The sequence below is a fragment of the Guyanagaster necrorhizus genome (genome assembly GCF_019112545.1).
Source record: "Guyanagaster necrorhizus MCA 3950 unplaced genomic scaffold BT62scaffold_30, whole genome shotgun sequence".
NCBI classification, from domain to species: Eukaryota; Fungi; Basidiomycota; class Agaricomycetes; order Agaricales; family Physalacriaceae; genus Guyanagaster; species Guyanagaster necrorhizus.
In genome coordinates, this window is record NW_025064909.1 from 96,737 (window position 1) to 115,835 (window position 19,099).

The window sequence follows — 19,099 nt, forward strand, 5'->3', positions numbered from 1 at the left end:
AAGATCATCCCATGCACTTCCTGTCACATTTGTAAAAGCTTGACTGGGAACCATATGATGAATTTCTATTTTGAGCCTTGATCGGTAAGTTGCAAGTACCAGTACACATTGCAATAAGTGTTTCCTTCTTTACAGCAATCCAGACAAGCAAACCAAAGATTTTCTGGAAATCACCTCACTATGCCCTTATACAGAAAACTCTTTCACTAAATGATAATATTGTACAGTGTGTATCCCTAGCTGCTCTTGGATGACTATGGCATTACATAGATGTCCATACATACTAGATAATAATATGTGACCTAACATGAAGAAGATAAGATTGCCTCAGTGGCAAATTTCATGTAAAGGTAATGGTGGCTGTGGCATTGACAGGAAAACACTAAAATGATCTGAAATATCACTCCTACTATGTGAGGAGCAGTCAGAAGGTGGTGGGGATCTACTGTGCATGAGCTTCATTTTCTCATTTATGCATCCAATATGATTCTCCTGAGACAAAATCTTGCTTTGTAGCTGCTTGATCTCTTCATCATATGTATTTCAAAAAGAATAGAATAGTCTGCTCAGGAGGAAAGGTGGCTCTAATGTGATGGATTCAATGAATCCTGTTTGAATGGAGCAGGTTAAGGTTTGCTCAAGCATGTTAGATGTAGGAATAGTATGATATGCACACATTCACTTACTTATTTGATATTTCTTCCTTTTTCAGCATGTCACACCATTCTGCACATCTCAGCTTTCAACCATAATGCTGAGATTAACATTACAATGTTTTATCCTAGTTTTCATTCTCTTCCAAAACTTTTTTCTTGTTCACCACATTTGCACTCCTACCTCATTAACTCCAACAGATTATAGGCCCCATTATCAGCATGTCCATGACAACTGAAATAAAGCTAGTTAGCACAACAAAGCTTGCAGACAATGGATTGAACTGGGTAGCATTTTCAGAGAAGCTCACCACCAAGTTCCTGGACAAGGGCCTTGGCTGGCACCTCTGAGGAACAGCTCACATACCTCTGCACCCTGTCAAGCATAAGGGAAACTTCTACTGGTCCTCCAATACTGCATTTTCACATCCACTCTCAGATGACAACCTAGATAAGCTGGAGGATAAACTGAAGGAATATGAGCAGAAAGAGGCAAAGATGCATAATATCATTTACAAAGCTGTTTCTGACTCTACCTTCAATGAGATCAAAGGCAAGGCAACAGCTGCTCTCATCTGAAAGAAGCTCATCACTGTCATGACTGGCAAGGGCAATCTTGTGTGAGAGCACCTCCTTACTCAGCTTGGAAACATGGTATGCTCTGATGAAGGCAATATGCATGAACACTGCTGAAATAAAAGTTCTCTGTGAATGAATTGAAGGGATAGATCTGAAGATTGAAGACAATCAGTACACTTTGATGATCCAAAAATCACTTCCACCTTCCTATGATCATATCCATTGTGCCCTCTCTGCTGCCAGCAAGTTCACTGGAAAGACTCTGACATCAGACATCCTAGTTGCAGCTCTACATGAAGAATGGGATGAGGAGATTGCATCAAAAGCCACTGCTGAAAATGTAGCAATGTCTGCTCAATGGCAAAGGAAAGGAAAAGGCCAGAGCTCTGGAGGAAAGTCAAAGAAAAGATCTGATCAATCTCATCTCAAATGCACAAACCCAGCATGTGGTAAAACTGGCCATCTCATTGCAGATTGTTAGTGCAAAGGTGGTGGAAAGGCAGGACAAGGCTCAGCTTTGAAAAAGAACAAGGCTAAGGGAAAGGAAAAGGCAAAGGAGTCAGCATCTGCAGCTATTGATGAAAGTGACAATGAACATGTTATTGCTATCATAGCTGATGACAATGATCACAAGAATGTGGCATTGATATGCACATCTGACTATAGAGCTGAGGGTAGTGCCTATGTGGTAAAAAGAGAGAACATTATGGCATTAGCAGATTGTGGAGCATCAAAAACATACTCACCTGAATATCAGAGGTTCAAAAACTATACCAAAATCGAACCAAAGCCCATCAAAGCTGCAAATGGCCAAGTTTTCTATGCAATAGAAAAAGGGAATCTTCAACCACCACTTCCCATGAGAAAGAGATAGAAACCCACCATCATAAGTTTTCAAAATGCATATTATGCATCAAAAATAGCTTACACCCTTATATCACTCTCACAAGTCAGTCATACTGGATTTTCCATCCATATTGAGCCCTCTGATGACACCATATACACACTATGGCCAGATGCTAAGATCATTGCAAAAATCCCTGAAGCTGGTGGCTTATACATAATCTCAACCCCAAATGCACAGCAAACTATGGCAGCCAAACCAGATGTTGCTATGGTGGCAGGTAAGCTCAAGGTGAACATCACCAAGCTACATAACATTTGTGCTTACCAAAGTCACACTGCCCTTCATCACATGCATGTTGATAGCCATATTGAAGAAATTGAGCTTGATCTTAACTCCAAACCAGAACTTTGCAAGACCTGTGTAAAGGCTAAAGCAAAGTGCAAGCCATTCTCAAAACAAGGCCAATATGAATATGTCAAAAACAGCAGTGCCAAGGTTGTTGAAGACCTGATAGGCCTAATGTCTGTGGCATCACTAGGGAGAGCCTGCTATACCTGCACATTCTGTGACCTACACACTCATGAATCAAAATCTGAATACTTATCAAAGAAATCAGGTACCTTTGGATCATATAAATGTTACAAGATATGGATCAAGGTTCAGCAAGGCATAGAGGTCATCAAGATCCTTGATACAGATTGAGAGAGAGAATTCACTAGTGAAGAGTTTGGTCAGCACCTCAAATCAAAGGGGACTGTTCAACATCTAAATGTACATGATTCCCTACAGTCAAATGGGATTGCCAAACATTCAAACAGCTATCTGATGGACATGACTAGAGCTTTCTTAATCAGTTCAGGGTTACCAAAATATCTTTGGGCTGAAGCTCACTCACATGCCAAATAGATCTACAACCACATCTCAACAAAAGCAATACCATCAGGGAAAACCCCATTTGAGATGGCAACCAGCAGAAAGCCTAACATCTCAGGTCTTCATCCATGGGGATGCCAATGCTGGATCTGAGTAAAGGCACCAGAGAAGCTTGAAGAGCATGCTATTGAAACTTGCTTTGTGGGTATTGATACTGAAGCCAAAGGCTGGAGAGTGTACTGGCCCAAAAAGTGAAAAGTCAGCATTGAATGTGACATATACTTCAACAAGAATGATCTGACTCTGGAACCATTCCTAGTTGAGAGAGAGGATGAAGATACCAACTCTATTGTCTCAAAGTCATCAACTGCTTTTAAACCCTTTGAAAACCTGTCAAATGAACCACTCACAGAAACTCATCCAGAGCATCCTGAATCTCCACTCACAGACATAGAATCTGATCCTATCTCTCAACCCAGCCACCTTGAGTGATCTGCAGCCCCAAAACCTGGTCAACTCAACTCTCAGACTTGTACAAACATTCTACTACAGCTGGAATTGCAGCAACAGCACTTGAAGACAAGTCAGAATCAGACAATGATAATGAACCAGACAGCTACTCATCAGTTGACTATGCCATGATGGTGGATGTCAAACAAGTAACCATGAAGGAGGCATTGAGTGGTCCTGATGAAGAAGAATGGTTCAAGTCAATGCTTGCAGAGATAAGGCAGTGCAAGAAGAAGAAAGCATGAGAGGTGATGAAAAGAAAAGATGTTCCCATGGATGCCAACATTGTAGGTACAAGGTTTGTCTACTGGGTCAAATGAAATGAAACTGGTGAGCCTGAAAAGGCTAAGTCCCATTTTGTAGCACAGAGATTCTTTCAGATCCAAGGCATTGACTACTTTGACACCTGTGCTCCAGTTGTTTATCTTCCTACTCTCTGCATCCCACTCTCCATGGCCACCTCTTTAAATGCAATTATAGACCAAGCTGATATCAAAAATGCATACCTGCATGCCAACATCACCAAGGAAATCTATATCAAGTTTCCAAACAGATATGAAGAATTCTTCACAATCCTGAAACACCTCAAAGGCCAGAACATTTGTGCTAAGCTGCACATATATCTGTATGGCACAAAACAAGCAGGATGAGGCTGGTACCAGACCCTGAAGGCAATGATGATCTCTCTAGGTGTTATGATTTTTATGATTTTCTTTTTTCTTTTAACCCCTATTTGTGCTTAGTCAGAGCATCTAACACAGGCACTTAAGACCATGGGACTGGCTTTGTCATCACAACAAGCCCAGTCAGTCATTGTCTTTCAATGCAACACAGTTGCCCAATGATGCACAATTGTACTATTAAAGAACATCACAACACTCAAGGACAATGAGCACAATAGCATACAGACACATAATAGGTGACAGTATTTATAGCAGAAAGAAACTGTAGTATATAAGACAGCTCACTCTCACTAGTAATCCCCAGCTTCAAGCTAAAGTTTATCTTCATACCATTCTACTCTTGAGCCAATCATCAGGCCTTGTCACACATTGATAACAATTCACATCAGTGGACTCTGACAGAACACTCAAACATGAAGTGACATCAGTTTATCACATGAATAATATCACATGCAGCTTGGGTCTAACACTAGGATTCATCATCAGCAATGCAGATGAGGCTATACTCTACCAGATTGAATCAGAGACCAAATATACTATTGTCACAGTTGCCACAGATGATTTTACCATCATTGCAGACTCCCAAAATGAATCAGACTGATTCAAACAAGAAATAGGCTCACATTTCAAGCTAGTTGATCTTGGACCCATACATTGGCTCTTGGAGATGCATATCACTTGGGACTGAAAAAGGTGCACCATCAGCATTGGACAGCCAGCCTACATTGACCAGATCACAAAACAATTCAGAGTTCAGAACATGGCACTATTTGTGACACCAATAGAAGGAAATCTTGATCTAAACCTGGATTCACCTTTCATATTCACAGAATCTGTTATGCCATGCAAAAAAGCACCCTATCATAAGCTGCTAGGGTCCCTCATGTATGTTGCAGTTGAATCTCACTCTGAAATCAGCTATCCAGTATCAGCATTATCACAATTCATGAAAGACCCACATTCAACTCACCTAAAAGCTGGATTTTGAGCCCTCCATTATCTCAAGGGTACATGTGATCAACAGCTCATAATCGGTGGTCCTGGCATCAGTCCTAAGGGCTATCATGATGCAGCATATGCCAACCAGCCTGGGTGAAAGTCTATGTCTGGATTTGTCCTATTCATGGGTCAAGGTGCTGTTATGTGGATATCAAGAAAGCAACCAATTGTTACTGTCTCCACTGGTGAATCAGAATATGTTGGACTCACACCAGCATCAAAGAATATGATATGGCTTCACAAACTCCTCTCAGAGCTCTCCATCTTCATTGCAAACCCTTCTATTTATCCAACAAACCCTATTATCCTCTTCTCTGATAGTCAAAATGCACTTTTTATTGCCAAGGATTCAGTGTTCTATGAACAAATGAAGAATATTGGAGTTCAGTACTATTTCATTCAGCAAACCATCAAGCAAGGCCACATCAGACTGATGTACTGCCCAACTGATAACATGGTTGCTGACATCCTCACAAAACTGTTGGCTCATCCAAAATTGAAGAAGTTTGTGGAGGCACTGAGTGTCATATAAGCAAACTGTTTACATTTTGAGGGGGAGTGTTAGACATAGGAGTAGTACAATACACACACATTCACTTATCTATTTGATATTTCTTCCTTTTTCCACATGTCACACCATTCCACACATCTCAGCTTTCAACCATAATACTGAGATGTGAGTACCTTCTATACATATCTATCCTTGACCATATTTACTTATTATCTATGTAGTAACATTTCAACATTTCATTCTAGGTAAATAACAAAATTTTCAACCATAACACTGAGATTAACATTACAATGTTTTATCCTAGTGTCCATTCTCTTCTGAAACTTTTTTCTCATTCACCACATCTGTGCTCCTACCTCATTAACTCCAATAAGCCATAGAAATCACCTGAGAGTCACAAGCATTGTCACTAGGCCTGCTGCAATATTCTCTTCTTCTCCAGGAAGCAAAGAGTAAAACAAGCACTGCAATGGCAACCAATGATCTGATGTGTGAAAATACAGCTTTAAGAATTTTATTTGACAAAGAGGCCTGAGGAGAGGCAAGACCAATCAGTGTTCTATTGTAAAGTTGTGGACATGTCAAATCAGCAGTGCATGGAAAAACAGACATGGTTCTGGGGATGCTGAGAGTCAAGCTCAGCAGCATTGTACAATGAAAATACTGATAAGACTTATGGTGTTGCAGTAATAGTTATTATGATCTCAACACCTCTACTATCTGTTGAAGTAGATGGTGTTGCAAGCAGTGTTGTAGACAGAGTTTTGGCCAAAGTTGGAAAAAAAAAGATGTAAAAGTAATATTGAACCTACATGAGAGAGAGGGTTCACCAGTCAGTATTGAAGGATCACTATCACTGGTCATAGTAAGAATTGATGGAGAAGTTCACTCTCTTCCAACACTATATACAATCTCCCTCAGATTTTATTGCAGTACATGCTCATGTTGGCTAGAAACAACTATTGGTTTGAGAAATACATCATGATCATGTGTCATTTTTTTAAGGTAACAAGTTCTGATCCAGATTTTTGATGTGATCATTGAAGGGGACTTATCATAGATTAGGGATTACCAGAGAAACCTGGAGCATAAAATAACCATTATACATGTCATCCTTGAATATGCAATGTGGAAAACATAATTAGAGACACTGTCATCAATGCTGCAAGAAGAAGATATGAGACATACCTGTCAGAACAACACTATAATATCTGAAATCCTCTAAACATGGTGCATTGACATATGGTAACTTGTTGTGGTTGCTTGAGGGTAGTAGTCATTCACCATCTTTCAGGACAGCCTGAGAGTGAAGCTCCATTTGCACTGTTGTTGTACCAATGGATAGATGACCATGTTTAGCATGAATGCATTCAAGGTCAAGATTGTCTAGGAACAGAATGAGCTATGAAATATCAGAGCCTTTACATGCAAACATTTACTGTTTTGCCTCCACCTGCATGATTCAATTCATTCATCTTCTCCAAGGATGAGAGAATGAACATCTTACTCTTAAAGACTCACCATTTGGCTTTCAGCAAAGTTGAAGAGGCTCTTCACCAAGTCATCCTGATCCTTTCTCTATTTGGATGCCTACCTCTTGAATTCCATACTGGGGAGCCATTCAGGTAGAAAGTGGACTTGGAGAAGGAAATAATCAACTCCTGCAAAATAGTAGCTGATTTATGAGAAATGCCCCAGGTGTACTGAGTGGTGAAAATTCTGCCATTATTTTATCAACTAAATGTAAGAGCTTGTTTAGATCTACTTTGTCTTCTGAGTCATATCTGTATGTGATGCACAGGACCTGATCTGCAGTATAACTGGAGTGGTATTAGATGGATGTAGGTTTGAATCTTTGTTTATGGTGACTCACTGCATGATAAGGTAATGAAACTTCTCCAGCACCTCTAAGCACTGCTTCAGAAGCTGTCATACTTCATTCTCTTGAATCCTAGTCAGCTTTCTAATGGCTCTGGCATTTAAGCAATTATGCAATAGTCTTTGCTGCATCCTCAAAGTAGCATCTGTTAGACATGAATGGAATGAGCTAATTCCAGCTGATGAGATCACAGACCATAGTGAAATGAGGTCAGTCAGAATAATTAGAGCTTTGTTTAACCAGTAGATCCATGGCAGTATCAGAAGAGCAGGGTATGATGTCTGTGACTGACTCAGAGCAGAAATTCCCTAGAGGAAGACCACAGTCAATTCAAAGCAAAATTGAACAGGAAAGAATACTGATTGTAGACTTCCCTCCAGCAAGCAAATGTTAGTCAGGGTCTCATCATTGGCATGTCCAGAATATTTCCAAGAAAAGGAAGTCCCCATAGTCCAGGTGGAAGATGGAAACACAGAGTTGTGTATCATCAGACAATATAAGTGGCAGTGGAAAAAGTGTAAGAAAAGTGGTAGCCAAAACAATGACATGGAAGTGGAGGGAACTTTATGGGCTTGACACAAGTCACTATGAGCTGTAGAGTGTCAAAGATGTGCCATTCATATATGGCAATCCAGCAATCAAACTAGAGTTGAAGCCTCACAAGATTCTTCATGACTCTTCTCCTTGAGTTGTTGATGGTCTGTTCACTCAGAAACAAGTCAGACATGGACCCTAGTAGATAGTAGTATATTCTAGAAGTACATACCTTGTAGTATAAATACTTGATCATTCAGCTCATCAAATTTTCAATTATCAACATCCATATCCTCTTTTCTATCTCACATGGTCAAGTCTCACAGTTCACCACTGCATTTATTACCCATTACCATCTATTTTACAACACAGAGCAAAGAGAGGATGATTGTACACTTTATGAGTGACCAGTGATCCCTACTCTTTTTGAATGAATGGCCTCAGAAAGATCTCATGGAAGGTGCTAACCATTCTCACTACTGAGGACAGAATGAATTCCATCTAGAATGAGATCTTCCATGAGTGTGCCAGTACTGTATGAAATGTCAGGAGGTCAGCCTGATGAAACTGTGTCATGCACAGGATGCTGTGCTGCAGAAGAATGAAAGTTCCAACTGTTATGAGATGGTCTTGATGACTCGGATGCCTACCACATTAGATAATAGGTGGAGGCTCAAGTTGATGAAGCTGGAGCATGAAGACTGTCCTGTGTCCTAGTATTCCACAGATTGTTCAAGAGAGCAATGAATCTTTAACTGATGCCAAAGATATCATCAGGATGTTGCTGATTGTTCACTGACATCTGTGATTGCATCAACACATTGATTTCCGGGGTCTGCTTTTGCAGACTCTTATAGCTCTCATCAACTTTTAATCATGTTAGAGATGGCTTTCCTTTGAGTGCTATCAGTGTGTGAATAATTGCAGGGCATGGGGCAACGAGCTCTATGGAATACCTTCAGTCCAGGAAGTCTTGATGTAAAAAAAAAAATAGCAGATTGCTCCAACAAGATAGACAAAAATTTCAGTTCAACTGATGCACATTAATGGGTATCATTGACTTTATCTGTTATCAGATTTGAACCCTTGAACGAGATGGATCCTTGAGAGCTTTCCATTTCAAAAGACTTTCCTATTAATCGAGAGCATCATAAGGTTCATATCTAGACACAGAAAGGTTGGCAAGATTCAAATTCTGGACTGCAGCCTGCAGCCTGTTGAATAATACCTCAGACCAGACAAGCATCTGATTTTGCTGAACATGGAGGATTCGGGTCAGAGTACTTTGAATTAATTCACCAGTCGGTAGTTGTTAGTTTTCTTACGCTGCACGGTGAACATCCGAAGAGTTTATTTATTTATTTTCTTTAATATTTAATATTGATTCCTCCTCCCCCGGCCCCCCAAACAAGTATCTCACACCGACTCCCGCGCTATGAGGTCTACATTAACTGCTATAAATCTCTGTTTAATCGTGCTTATTCAAACTTTGTATATTGAGCCTCAACAATGGGAGGCTGGGACCCATACGTATGTCTTACCAACAGTTACTCTCGGCGCCAGTACGAGTTAACCTTGGACTCGGAATTCTCAGGCCTCAAATCGCTTGCCGAAGGTCGTACAACAAATGATGACAGACACTTGAAATATCCGTCTACTGAGCGGCGATGAGTGTCATCATCGCCAAATCTACAGTAACAAAGTGTCAGTCCAAAGAAGAGAGCGGAAGAGGCTCAAGATACGGCTTACATGTCCATCATCCCGTGCTGACGAAATCAATAGCTACGAGGACAACGGAAGATTAGTCGGACCGCCAACGCGAGAAAACAACAGCCGTACCAAAGGTACTCGTTTCTAAATGCGTTCACAGTTCCCCACCTTCAACAATTGTTGCGCCTTCCACGACTCCGTCACCGTATCCCCCTTCTCTGACCGCCCAAAGTCAATCAACCTGAACCTCCGATCCGAATGTCTCCTACACTCCGGCCAATCCTCGACGTCTCCATGCTGCACCACGATATTTCTTGGAAACACCGACCCATGCAACCACCCTTCGTGGTGGAAACGAAACAGCAAGGAGGCGCATTCCTGCCTGTCAAAGAACACTTGTCAGGGAAAACGTTAAAGGTAGACAGCCAACGCGAGGCAAACCTATCATCAATGTCCAAGGTATCAATATCGATAGGCGTCCCGCAATCTTCCAATAGCAAGATCGGACTGAGGTATCCCCCATCATCATCATAAACCCTCTCCGGCACGTAATACCCATAGAACTGGGGAACAACCGCCCCGATGGGAGTCGGATCGTGCAACGGCGCCACGATGTTGTATCCGCTCCAATGCTGGAAGAAATGCGCTGGGAACTGCTGATAATTCTTCGCCTCTTGTTCGAGATGTTCATCGCATTCGAAGGAGAGCTTCGCTGTGACAAGCGTCCGGAACGTCGTCTTGTTGCTTCGGCGTCTTTCGTGCTCGCAATACGTCCCAGGACCCTGCCACCGTACGTCGATGTCAATCTCCCGCACCGGCCCTTCGCACCCCGTCTCTATCTTGCCGACATCTGACTCGCATCTGGAACCTACTCCACCCGACCGTCTGGCTGCCTCCATGACGAAGATGGATATTTGGTTCCCGATATATTGTGTCTTGTCCACTTCTACTTCAGGCATATCCTTCTTGAACTTCTCCAGCAACACACGGCAGGCGCATTGCTCACAAACCCTTGGCTGGAAGCTGGGTAGCCATGTACGAGGGACTTCCCACTCGGCACTGTACACGACGGAGTGATGCCCTCGTCCAACGATGCGCTCGGGTGAAAGGTACAGATGCGCTTCCGGGGTGGAAAGCGGTAGTGCTGGCTTTTTGGAAAATTTGGCGAAGATCGCCCCAGAGCCTGGGCCTGTGCAGCAAGATGGGGAGACGATGGCGATTTCAAGAGAAGAGGGGACGAAGAGCATGCCGCCTTTAGAATGGGCGGCAACGTGCTCTTTCTGAACAGCCGAGCGCTGCTGAACGATATCTTGCTTGACGTGGGAAGAGACATAGAGTCGGTAAACGTGACTTTTCTTTGGTAGCCTGGGATAATCGTTGTTCAACGCACGAAGAGTACCACCGTCGTCGTGGACGACAAGCTTTTCCGGTAAAAGATGATAGGGTATTCGCTGCTGAAACACGTAAGCTGTTTTGTCCGGATGATTCTGAGGCCTCGTCGGAGCAAGATTCTGTACAGGAAAATCAACGAAAGAACCAAAAGAAAGGGAGCATTGATACCTCTTCGTCATTCTCCACGTACGCCACTACGAGTTGCTCTAATGGTCTCCAAGTCAGGGTACCGGAGTCCTCGTCATCGAGAAGTCTACCGATGTCGCACGGAAAAACCTCTCGAGGATGTTCCTCCGCTTCGGCCCGCTTGATCTCCTCCTTCGCATGCTCAACCTCCCGAATCTCCTTCATCCACGCCGCCAGCCTGCTCCCGCACATCCTAGTTGTAACGCTTGAAGCTTTAGGAAAAGGCCGTACGTAATAGAAATCATCAAGCGTGGCGCCCCAGACTCGCTGATTGTTCTCAGCGACCTTGCCGCTAGGTAGGTCGGCCAACACAGGTCCATTGGGATCTCGGGGCCAGATGCAACGAACGACGCGCTGCTTGGCCGAAGGAATTGGAACTGGTCTGCGGAAAGGTGTAGGCGCGGTTTTGGGTGGCGGTGGTGGCTTGGTTTCTTCATTTAATTCAGAGTTCGGGACTTTATAGGCCTCGAAATCTCACGAAATTTTGAAGACTTGAACTTGAGAGATTTATCGATGCGAAACTACACCGATAACATGAGGATTGATATTCAACGGTGACGTTGAGCAGTCCTAGGAACCCACCACTTCGTATGGTCATCGTAGCTCTTCAGTTCATAGCGAAGCCCCGCTAACGGCGATCTTTCATTCCGATATATCCCGTCAGATTTCGTCTATATTTTTCGTCAGTCCGAGCTATGCTCATGAACACATAGAACGATGACCCTTTGTAGTCAATGGTGAGAACACGCCGGCTATGGAAATCCATTCCATGGATAAGGTATCTGTGTACTCATTCGTGCCACTGGGTTGAATGTGTTCACTGCAAAACGTATAACCATTAAGCATGCATCTTTCTAGTTGGACAGCAACATACCTCTCCTGTGACGATTTCATGCCAAGCCACTTGACGCGTCAGCTTTCCGGGTGGAAATAACGATAATAACAGATTCATCTGGTGGCTGAGGCTGTCGTCCAGCACAAACAATGCCACAGGCAGTGTATAGAGTGACTAAAAACGAGGGAAAACCGATATCAGTACAAATTTAAATACTCGTAAGGTAAAGAAATGCACCTTCCCGCGGCTTCATGCCCCAGAATATGACATCCTAAATACCAATTCGATATGTGGCCATAGAGGAGACAGTTTATTGTGTGTACACATAAGCAGAAGAAGAATGAATATGAGCCTTTCACAGCTTGAGGATTGAAATATCGACGGCATCAAGGTCTAGAGTAGAGTATGTCACGGACAGTAACAGTCGAACGGTCTTCGGCTGCAATTGTCGGACTCCAGTTCAAGTTGATCTCCGCCAATGCCCGGCATTTTATTGTCGGCTTCTATACCTTTTTCCCCCATTTTCTGCTGTTCACTTCTGACCTCTTCAGCGGGTCGCTTCTACGCTGCAGATTATTCATGATAAGGCCTAAATGCTCTCAGACACTCATACGACTCAGGATATCATGTAGTAATACAACTACATTCCCGGCTCTCTCCTCTGAATCGACGCTTCCTTCAGAAAATAGTTTTCAGACCTTCCTGAGCCAGAAATGATCATTTATATAAGTCTGTGGATGATTGTCAAACTACGAGATATGCACTTTATAATCCAGTTCGTACACAATGCAAGCTTTTATGCACTCAGATTTATCCACATTTTATTTAGCTGTATCTGATTCGGAAAATCATGAGAATTAAGCACTTCATTATTTTTCAAAACAGCAAGTGATGCAGCGTACACTCTAGGGGGGGAGCCCGCTGTGCCCAAATGATAAATGGGGAAAAACCGGCGACCTCCTCGGATACCCGAACCACCACACAGCCGCCACCCCTTTCTTCCATCTAGGACAAGTTCTACATGGCACCGCTAGCCATTTTCTTGTTCAACAAGCAAGCAACAGAGCAACTCAACGGTACCTGGTCGAAAATAGCTAGCTCGGCAACTCGATCGTCTGCCGTCAGTGTACCTTAAGCTAACCATAGGACTGTAACAATGACTTTGTTCGCACTGGTAGAACCATTGTTCACCTCCGTTGCAATGTGGTCCTTATTGTTGACGAATACTCAAGGAGGAAAGTATTTGCTTCTGACACGCTGTGCTCCGGCTGAAAACTAACGCTTGGTGATACGGAAACACCATATCCATCTGCACGGGAATAGAAAAGGTCAATCTCTTTGTTTTTCTACACGTTCTAACCATCTCAGGTTTTAGTTGATGGATCCGTGCCTTCAAGTTCTCACGCAGCCTCCTTGGCGACCATTCTTGTTGCTCTCCGACACGGTGAATGTCATTCATGGTGTCACCTGTGTTCCAACATGTCGTGAGGTCAATAGTCTTCATTCCCACATCGGAATTCAGTCTATGGCAATTGTACCCTTATCCTCACAAACGTATAAGATCTGCAGGAAATCTTCTTCATTCTATCAACAATGGTAGGCACCATCTTCATGTAAACGGCTTTGTCGCTAAAAATGTTTGTTAACAGGATGACAACTACCTCCAAAGGATGATAGACCAACTCGCCGCCAAAGAGCTCATCTTTGGAGCTGGCGCGCGTTTCTCTTGTTCCGAGGTCTACACCACCGCACAAGCTTTCCTCAACATGCCCTCCATCGTGACAGAAATCAACCTCTACGAGACCACACCCGACACACTCTCCAAAGACGACTACCTCCCACTCCTTCTCACCCATCTCCAAACAACTGTCGGCAAAAATATCAGTTCACTCTCCTTCAGCAGACTCAGCTGGCGTAACTTCAAAGACCCCGTTCTCTGGCACAACGCTCTCACCTCCTTCCCGGCCGTTCATAACTTGGAGCTTTTCGATATCCAATGCACCGAAGCACAGTTCTTCCGAATCGTCAATTCCCTTCCCAGCGAGATGCACCTCTTCGGGATCCAAAGCATACACATCGACGAATACGAGGCCCAAGCAGGACAGTTCGTCCCTAGGTACGACACTCCTGAGCAGATCAGGGCCGGAGAACATGGTCCACGGGCAAATATGGTCAATATGGAGATCGCTACTCAGACCGACCTCGTCCTTTTCTCCCGGCTTGCGAGCCGTAACTCGCACTTGAAGGTCAGCTGGGTCGATGATCTCAGAGTGAGGCAGTACGGCGTCGCTAGACCTCCTTGGGATGTCTATATTTTCTCCCGTCTCTCTGCCATCATGCGTGCCACAGTCAAGCCGGGACAGATCCCTACGTTGCATTTGGGACCATTCGATTTTGGTGGGCGGAAGAGTCTGATCGTCTTGGCATTGATAACTAACTACAACTGTGCTAGCTTCGGATGATATTCCGGAGCCGCTCTTCCTCAAGAACGTCGTCGACCTGACCATCACTATCTCTTTGTTCAACGAAAAGCCTTGTCTCGACTGGTGGACTGCGACCCTGAACAGACTTGCATTCCCATGCACTATCGAGACACTCGAAATCAGGGTCGAAGTCGACACGGACGCTCTCCCCACTGGGGCCTCTTTTCTGATGGGTGTACCACCACAGGAATGGGCCGCGTTTGATGAAGCATTGTGTCGCGCAGCGCCCATCATCGAAAGGACCAAGCTGTCGCTTTGTGGCCGCGCCGATAAGCAGGACCCGGAGAATTACAAATGGGGCGATATCATGGAGTGGGTCGAAGATGCGTGCATCAGGAACGCGCAAGAGATGTACGAGAGGAAGGGGTCGTCTTATTTCGAGTCCGAGATGTGAATTGATAGGGAAAATCCATCATATCGGTAGCGTCTCTATTATTAGACACACATAGCATTTCCAATATTTCTGCGAAATGATCTTCTACGGTTTGTTCGGTGCTTCAGTGAAGAAAAAGTCAAGACAACACCTTCCGGCCCCGGATCCGGTAACTGACTTTATTAGCCGGATGTTCGTCGGGAACTTTTAATCTCATCTTCCATTTTTTTCCCATTAGTCATTGATTGAACTTGACACCTTTACGGGTGTGGCTGAGACCCATGGAGACCTCACTGGTACTTGCTTATTTTATTGTGGCCACGAAGCTTATTGAACAAGGACGATTGTTCAGGGTCAATGCAAGATTGACGTCATCTCGACACGCTGCGTCTCGTTTCTTGTCATCGATTGATCCGATTTTTTTTGTTTTCATCTACGATATATAGTCGCACTTGGACCAAGATCCTTTCCTCACCCTCTCACTCTCTTGCTCGCAGTCGTAAACGTAGTAAATTTTCTCTCCCACCCACCTCCCTATATACATTTCTTTTCCTTCTATCCGTTCTCTGTTTTTCTTCTTCTATCACCACTACCTGTCCTACGTATACTCCGTAGTTGGCTTGGGTGTCCCCTTTCGGGCGCTCGAGAACTCAGCCTCTCACAATACCACCATTGATCCCAACCTCACTCCCTCGCATGATAAGATCTTCAAGAAATTTGCTCCGTCCAGAGATCCAGGTATTGCTTCCATCTATCTGAAAAACTGGAGCTGTTCTATCTGGATGATCAGTCAGGTACCAAAATACAGCGCTTCGAGACGCTGATAGTTGCTCTAGGTACTGATCTCTCAGATGATCTCAAGTCCCAAAGATTGGTCAGAATGAATTCATTTATCCTCAGTTCCTATTGTTCGTCGTCCCTGCAAAGCCACCTCACTGTTGTACTGCAATCGCCAGTTTGTGTCATCTTTTTCTTCGTTCTCTCATGGAACTATCATTTTGATCATCTCGTTCTTGAATGATCTTGATGGAACCTTAGTAGTATTCGGTTTCGGGTTATTACTGTACTTCGTACCCACGTGATGTTGCGTCACCATCGTCAGCTCCAGTCTCTCACTACCACCATCACACTAATTCCGCAATTATGAACCGCAGATATGTAAAGTGATAATTTTCATACTTATGCCGAATACTAATGGTTTCTTAGTGAAGACGATATCCAGCCAGCGCAGCAGTGGACAGAACTGCCGCCGTTGCACTGCTGCAGGTCAGGGATCTCATGGATATCATTCTTGAATCGCCAATTAATATAACCCGAATAACCTCTCTTGTTGACGGCTACCTCGCGCCGCGGTGGTGATTTGCCTTGACTTCACCTCCTTCCCTGTGGACACCTCAGTCGGGCACTTCGATACATATCGGCAGAGGGTCAGCGAGTCAGAAGCACGATGGAGAACAATATGGGAGGAGGAAAACAAAAATAGGGATTCGGAAACGAGCGGAGAGCTGTTGCTAACAATTATACCGTGCGGTAGACGTCCGCTCACTAAGCTGCGGTGGGAAAATGATGCCGCCGACATGCATCCTTATTATAATTCAGATATCTGGTGAGATCTAACTAAGGCGTAACATTCAACGGGACTAAGTAAGTTGCAGGTGATGATGATTACAGCCAGTCTTCAGACAAGCGAAGGACTCTGAAAAGACTGACATTTCGGGTCGGGGCACAAAGAGCCTGACGGAATGTGAATGTACAGTTATAAATGCGTCGATCTGCGGTCTCTCTGACATTCATAGAGCCTAGGATAGGATCGCAGTGTTCCGGGGAGGTTCGCATTAAGTCCTACGAGATAGTCAAAGGATTTCGCTGTCCCTGAATGACCTCCTTCTGTCCCTCTGCTTCCTCCGGCTGATGGCGACGGAACCGAAAATTCAATCCGTTTTGGGATGTCACACTTGGGATGCAGTCTGACTTTTCCCCAGATCACGCCTAGGGATGTAGTTGTCGATAGCATGGTTTTCTGTTCAATGCTGAATTGTTTCATGCTCTTCCGTTGTTTTTGTGCTCTGTTTATCGCGATAAAGCTGCAAATATTTCTGCTCTTAGTCGCATAATTTTTTAGCCACAACTCTGTCAACCTCGATTGAGCGACCAAACTACGGAAAGGCCATATCCTTGGATGCGATACCTTTATTCAGGATCTCTCTCTCAATTCACTCACATAAACTCACACCAATTCTCTCCCACGAACCGCCATACCGACTCGGAGCCACGGTGAACTGCGAAGCAGATACCAGCACCAACATATTATTGTGGAAAGTATCAGTGGCGGGAGACGTGCGGGGAGAACTATTAGTTACTCAATGGTTCCACGAGTCATGACACGGAATTAATAACTGTTGCCCGGAGCCGTGTGACATTTAGTCCTTCTTAGATTGAAACGTGTAGATACAGTTTGATGGAAATGTGTTGACAGCCTCTAGAATCTGGTCAGGCTCTACAGCGCCCAGTTCAACTCCAACAGACAAATACACCTCCATGAGTATACAGGCAAATTGGACTCAGAAAGAACGGAAGGCAACATTTTCCGAGGCTCGGACCATTGATCGACGGTCTCGATAGAGATCAGACAGGTCCTATTTAGTACATGCGCGTCCCGATTCTACCTTTGGGTAGAATGGCCTGGCCTTCCCCAATGTTGACTTTTGTTGCTTATTCCCTTTTCGTCTTCGAATGTTGTCTTGGTCACAATGGGTCGGGCTTGGTCACCGGTAGCAAGGCCTCATATAATACCTATTAGTGGCTTTTCACAAGTCTTCGTCTCCCACCAACACCCCACATACCCTGCCAGTGACTTCTCCTCCATAAAAGTTGCCTCAAAAATGTCTTCACCCTACACACTCATTAGTTCAAATTACGGCCTACCAGCCACTTGCGAGGACCTATATCGCCACCTCCGCTCCGCGTCTTCTCTCGATGATGTCCTTGGACGTCACTTCGAATGGATCAACATCCAGCGCTTGGGCCCTTTGGACAGTCATAGCGACCCTTTCCTACTGACACTCGTAGAGGCCCTCTCACACCACCCTTCGATAACCAACATGTTCCTCAGTGGTTTGAGTTGGGGGGATTTCGGATCTCCCATTCGGTGGCATCTCACTATCACTGCGTTCCCCAACATCACCTCGCTTGAGCTAGAGGCTGTCAGCCTTGGAGGGATCGAGCTTTTCTCCCTCATACGTGCATTTCCGAAACTCACGGAGCTGACCTTGGATGAAGTCAAGCTTACCAGTACCAACATCTTCGCCGTGCATGCGAACATCCAAGCATTCGATGCGCAAACCATCCGGAATAATCAGCACGGCCCTGAAATCTCGTCTTTCTCTATCTCTGTTGGCGAAGGCACCACCAATACGCTAGACCCTTTTATAAGGATAAATTCCCCCGTCTCATTTCGCCGCCTTGAAACTCTTGCGATCGAAGGTACAGGAGGGGAGGATGTCATTCGTCAGATTGCAACCCTGATCGACATCGCGGAACCTTGCGACTTGTCGGTTAATTGTGTGAGTTTTGATCTAGGTAAGCCTTTTGCCCCATTTACCAGGTATTGGTTTCTGAATATGCAGGTCATACAGCACGGCCACCACCCCTTAATCTTGCCAGTGTCCACTCCCTCGAGGTGATGATTCCCCTGAATGGTGAATATGACTTTGAGCACACAAATGACTGTTTGCGGTGGTGGGCATCGATGTTTAAGCAAGTCCCAGAGATAAACAATCTCACTGATATTTGTATCATGGTCGATGTTGCCCCGAAGACGTTTCTTCTCCTGCCCACGGGAGGGAAGGCACTTTCATGGATTATCTTTGACGAGATTTTGTCGGACCAGAAGTTCAAATTGACCGAGTTCTCAGTAGTGCCTAGACCTCTGGACTTCTCTGACATCGCCTTCAACATGAGGTTTTATGACGAGTGGCTCAAATCCGAGGTTCTGGTCCAATGTTTCGAGCACCATCAAGGCCTCAGTCTTCGATGGGATCCTTAGTCTTTCA

General features: G+C 44.4%; 3 protein-coding genes across 3 annotated transcripts; 2 read left to right on the plus strand and 1 right to left on the minus strand.

Annotated features, from left to right (window-relative positions):
* Positions 1 to 9,685: 9,685 nt before the first annotated feature.
* BT62DRAFT_1079382 (uncharacterized protein) lies at positions 9,686 to 12,122 on the minus strand (the record flags this gene model as incomplete). The annotated part of the gene is made up of 8 exons (XM_043179481.1): positions 9,686 to 9,850; positions 9,908 to 9,922; positions 9,947 to 10,160; positions 10,220 to 11,289; positions 11,339 to 11,787; positions 11,835 to 11,877; positions 11,935 to 12,027; positions 12,066 to 12,122. 8 exons carry the CDS (start codon positions 12,120 to 12,122, stop codon positions 9,758 to 9,760), a joined length of 2,034 nt encoding a protein of 677 aa, XP_043035757.1. The 3' UTR covers positions 9,686 to 9,757.
* A 1,247-nt stretch (positions 12,123 to 13,369) lies between these two features.
* Positions 13,370 to 15,150, plus strand: BT62DRAFT_936096 (uncharacterized protein). The gene is made up of 4 exons (XM_043187067.1): positions 13,370 to 13,519; positions 13,567 to 13,787; positions 13,841 to 14,588; positions 14,644 to 15,150. The coding sequence occupies exons 2-4, from the start codon at positions 13,785 to 13,787 to the stop codon at positions 15,066 to 15,068; spliced, it is 1,176 nt and encodes a 391-aa protein (XP_043035758.1). The 5' UTR covers positions 13,370 to 13,519; positions 13,567 to 13,784; the 3' UTR covers positions 15,069 to 15,150.
* Positions 15,151 to 17,929: 2,779 nt separating this feature from the next.
* Positions 17,930 to 19,092, plus strand: BT62DRAFT_922693 (uncharacterized protein; the record flags this gene model as incomplete). Its single annotated transcript, XM_043184425.1, has 2 exons — positions 17,930 to 18,610; positions 18,652 to 19,092. The coding sequence occupies 2 exons, from the start codon at positions 17,930 to 17,932 to the stop codon at positions 19,090 to 19,092; spliced, it is 1,122 nt and encodes a 373-aa protein (XP_043035759.1).
* Between the last annotated feature and the right edge of the window lie 7 nt (positions 19,093 to 19,099).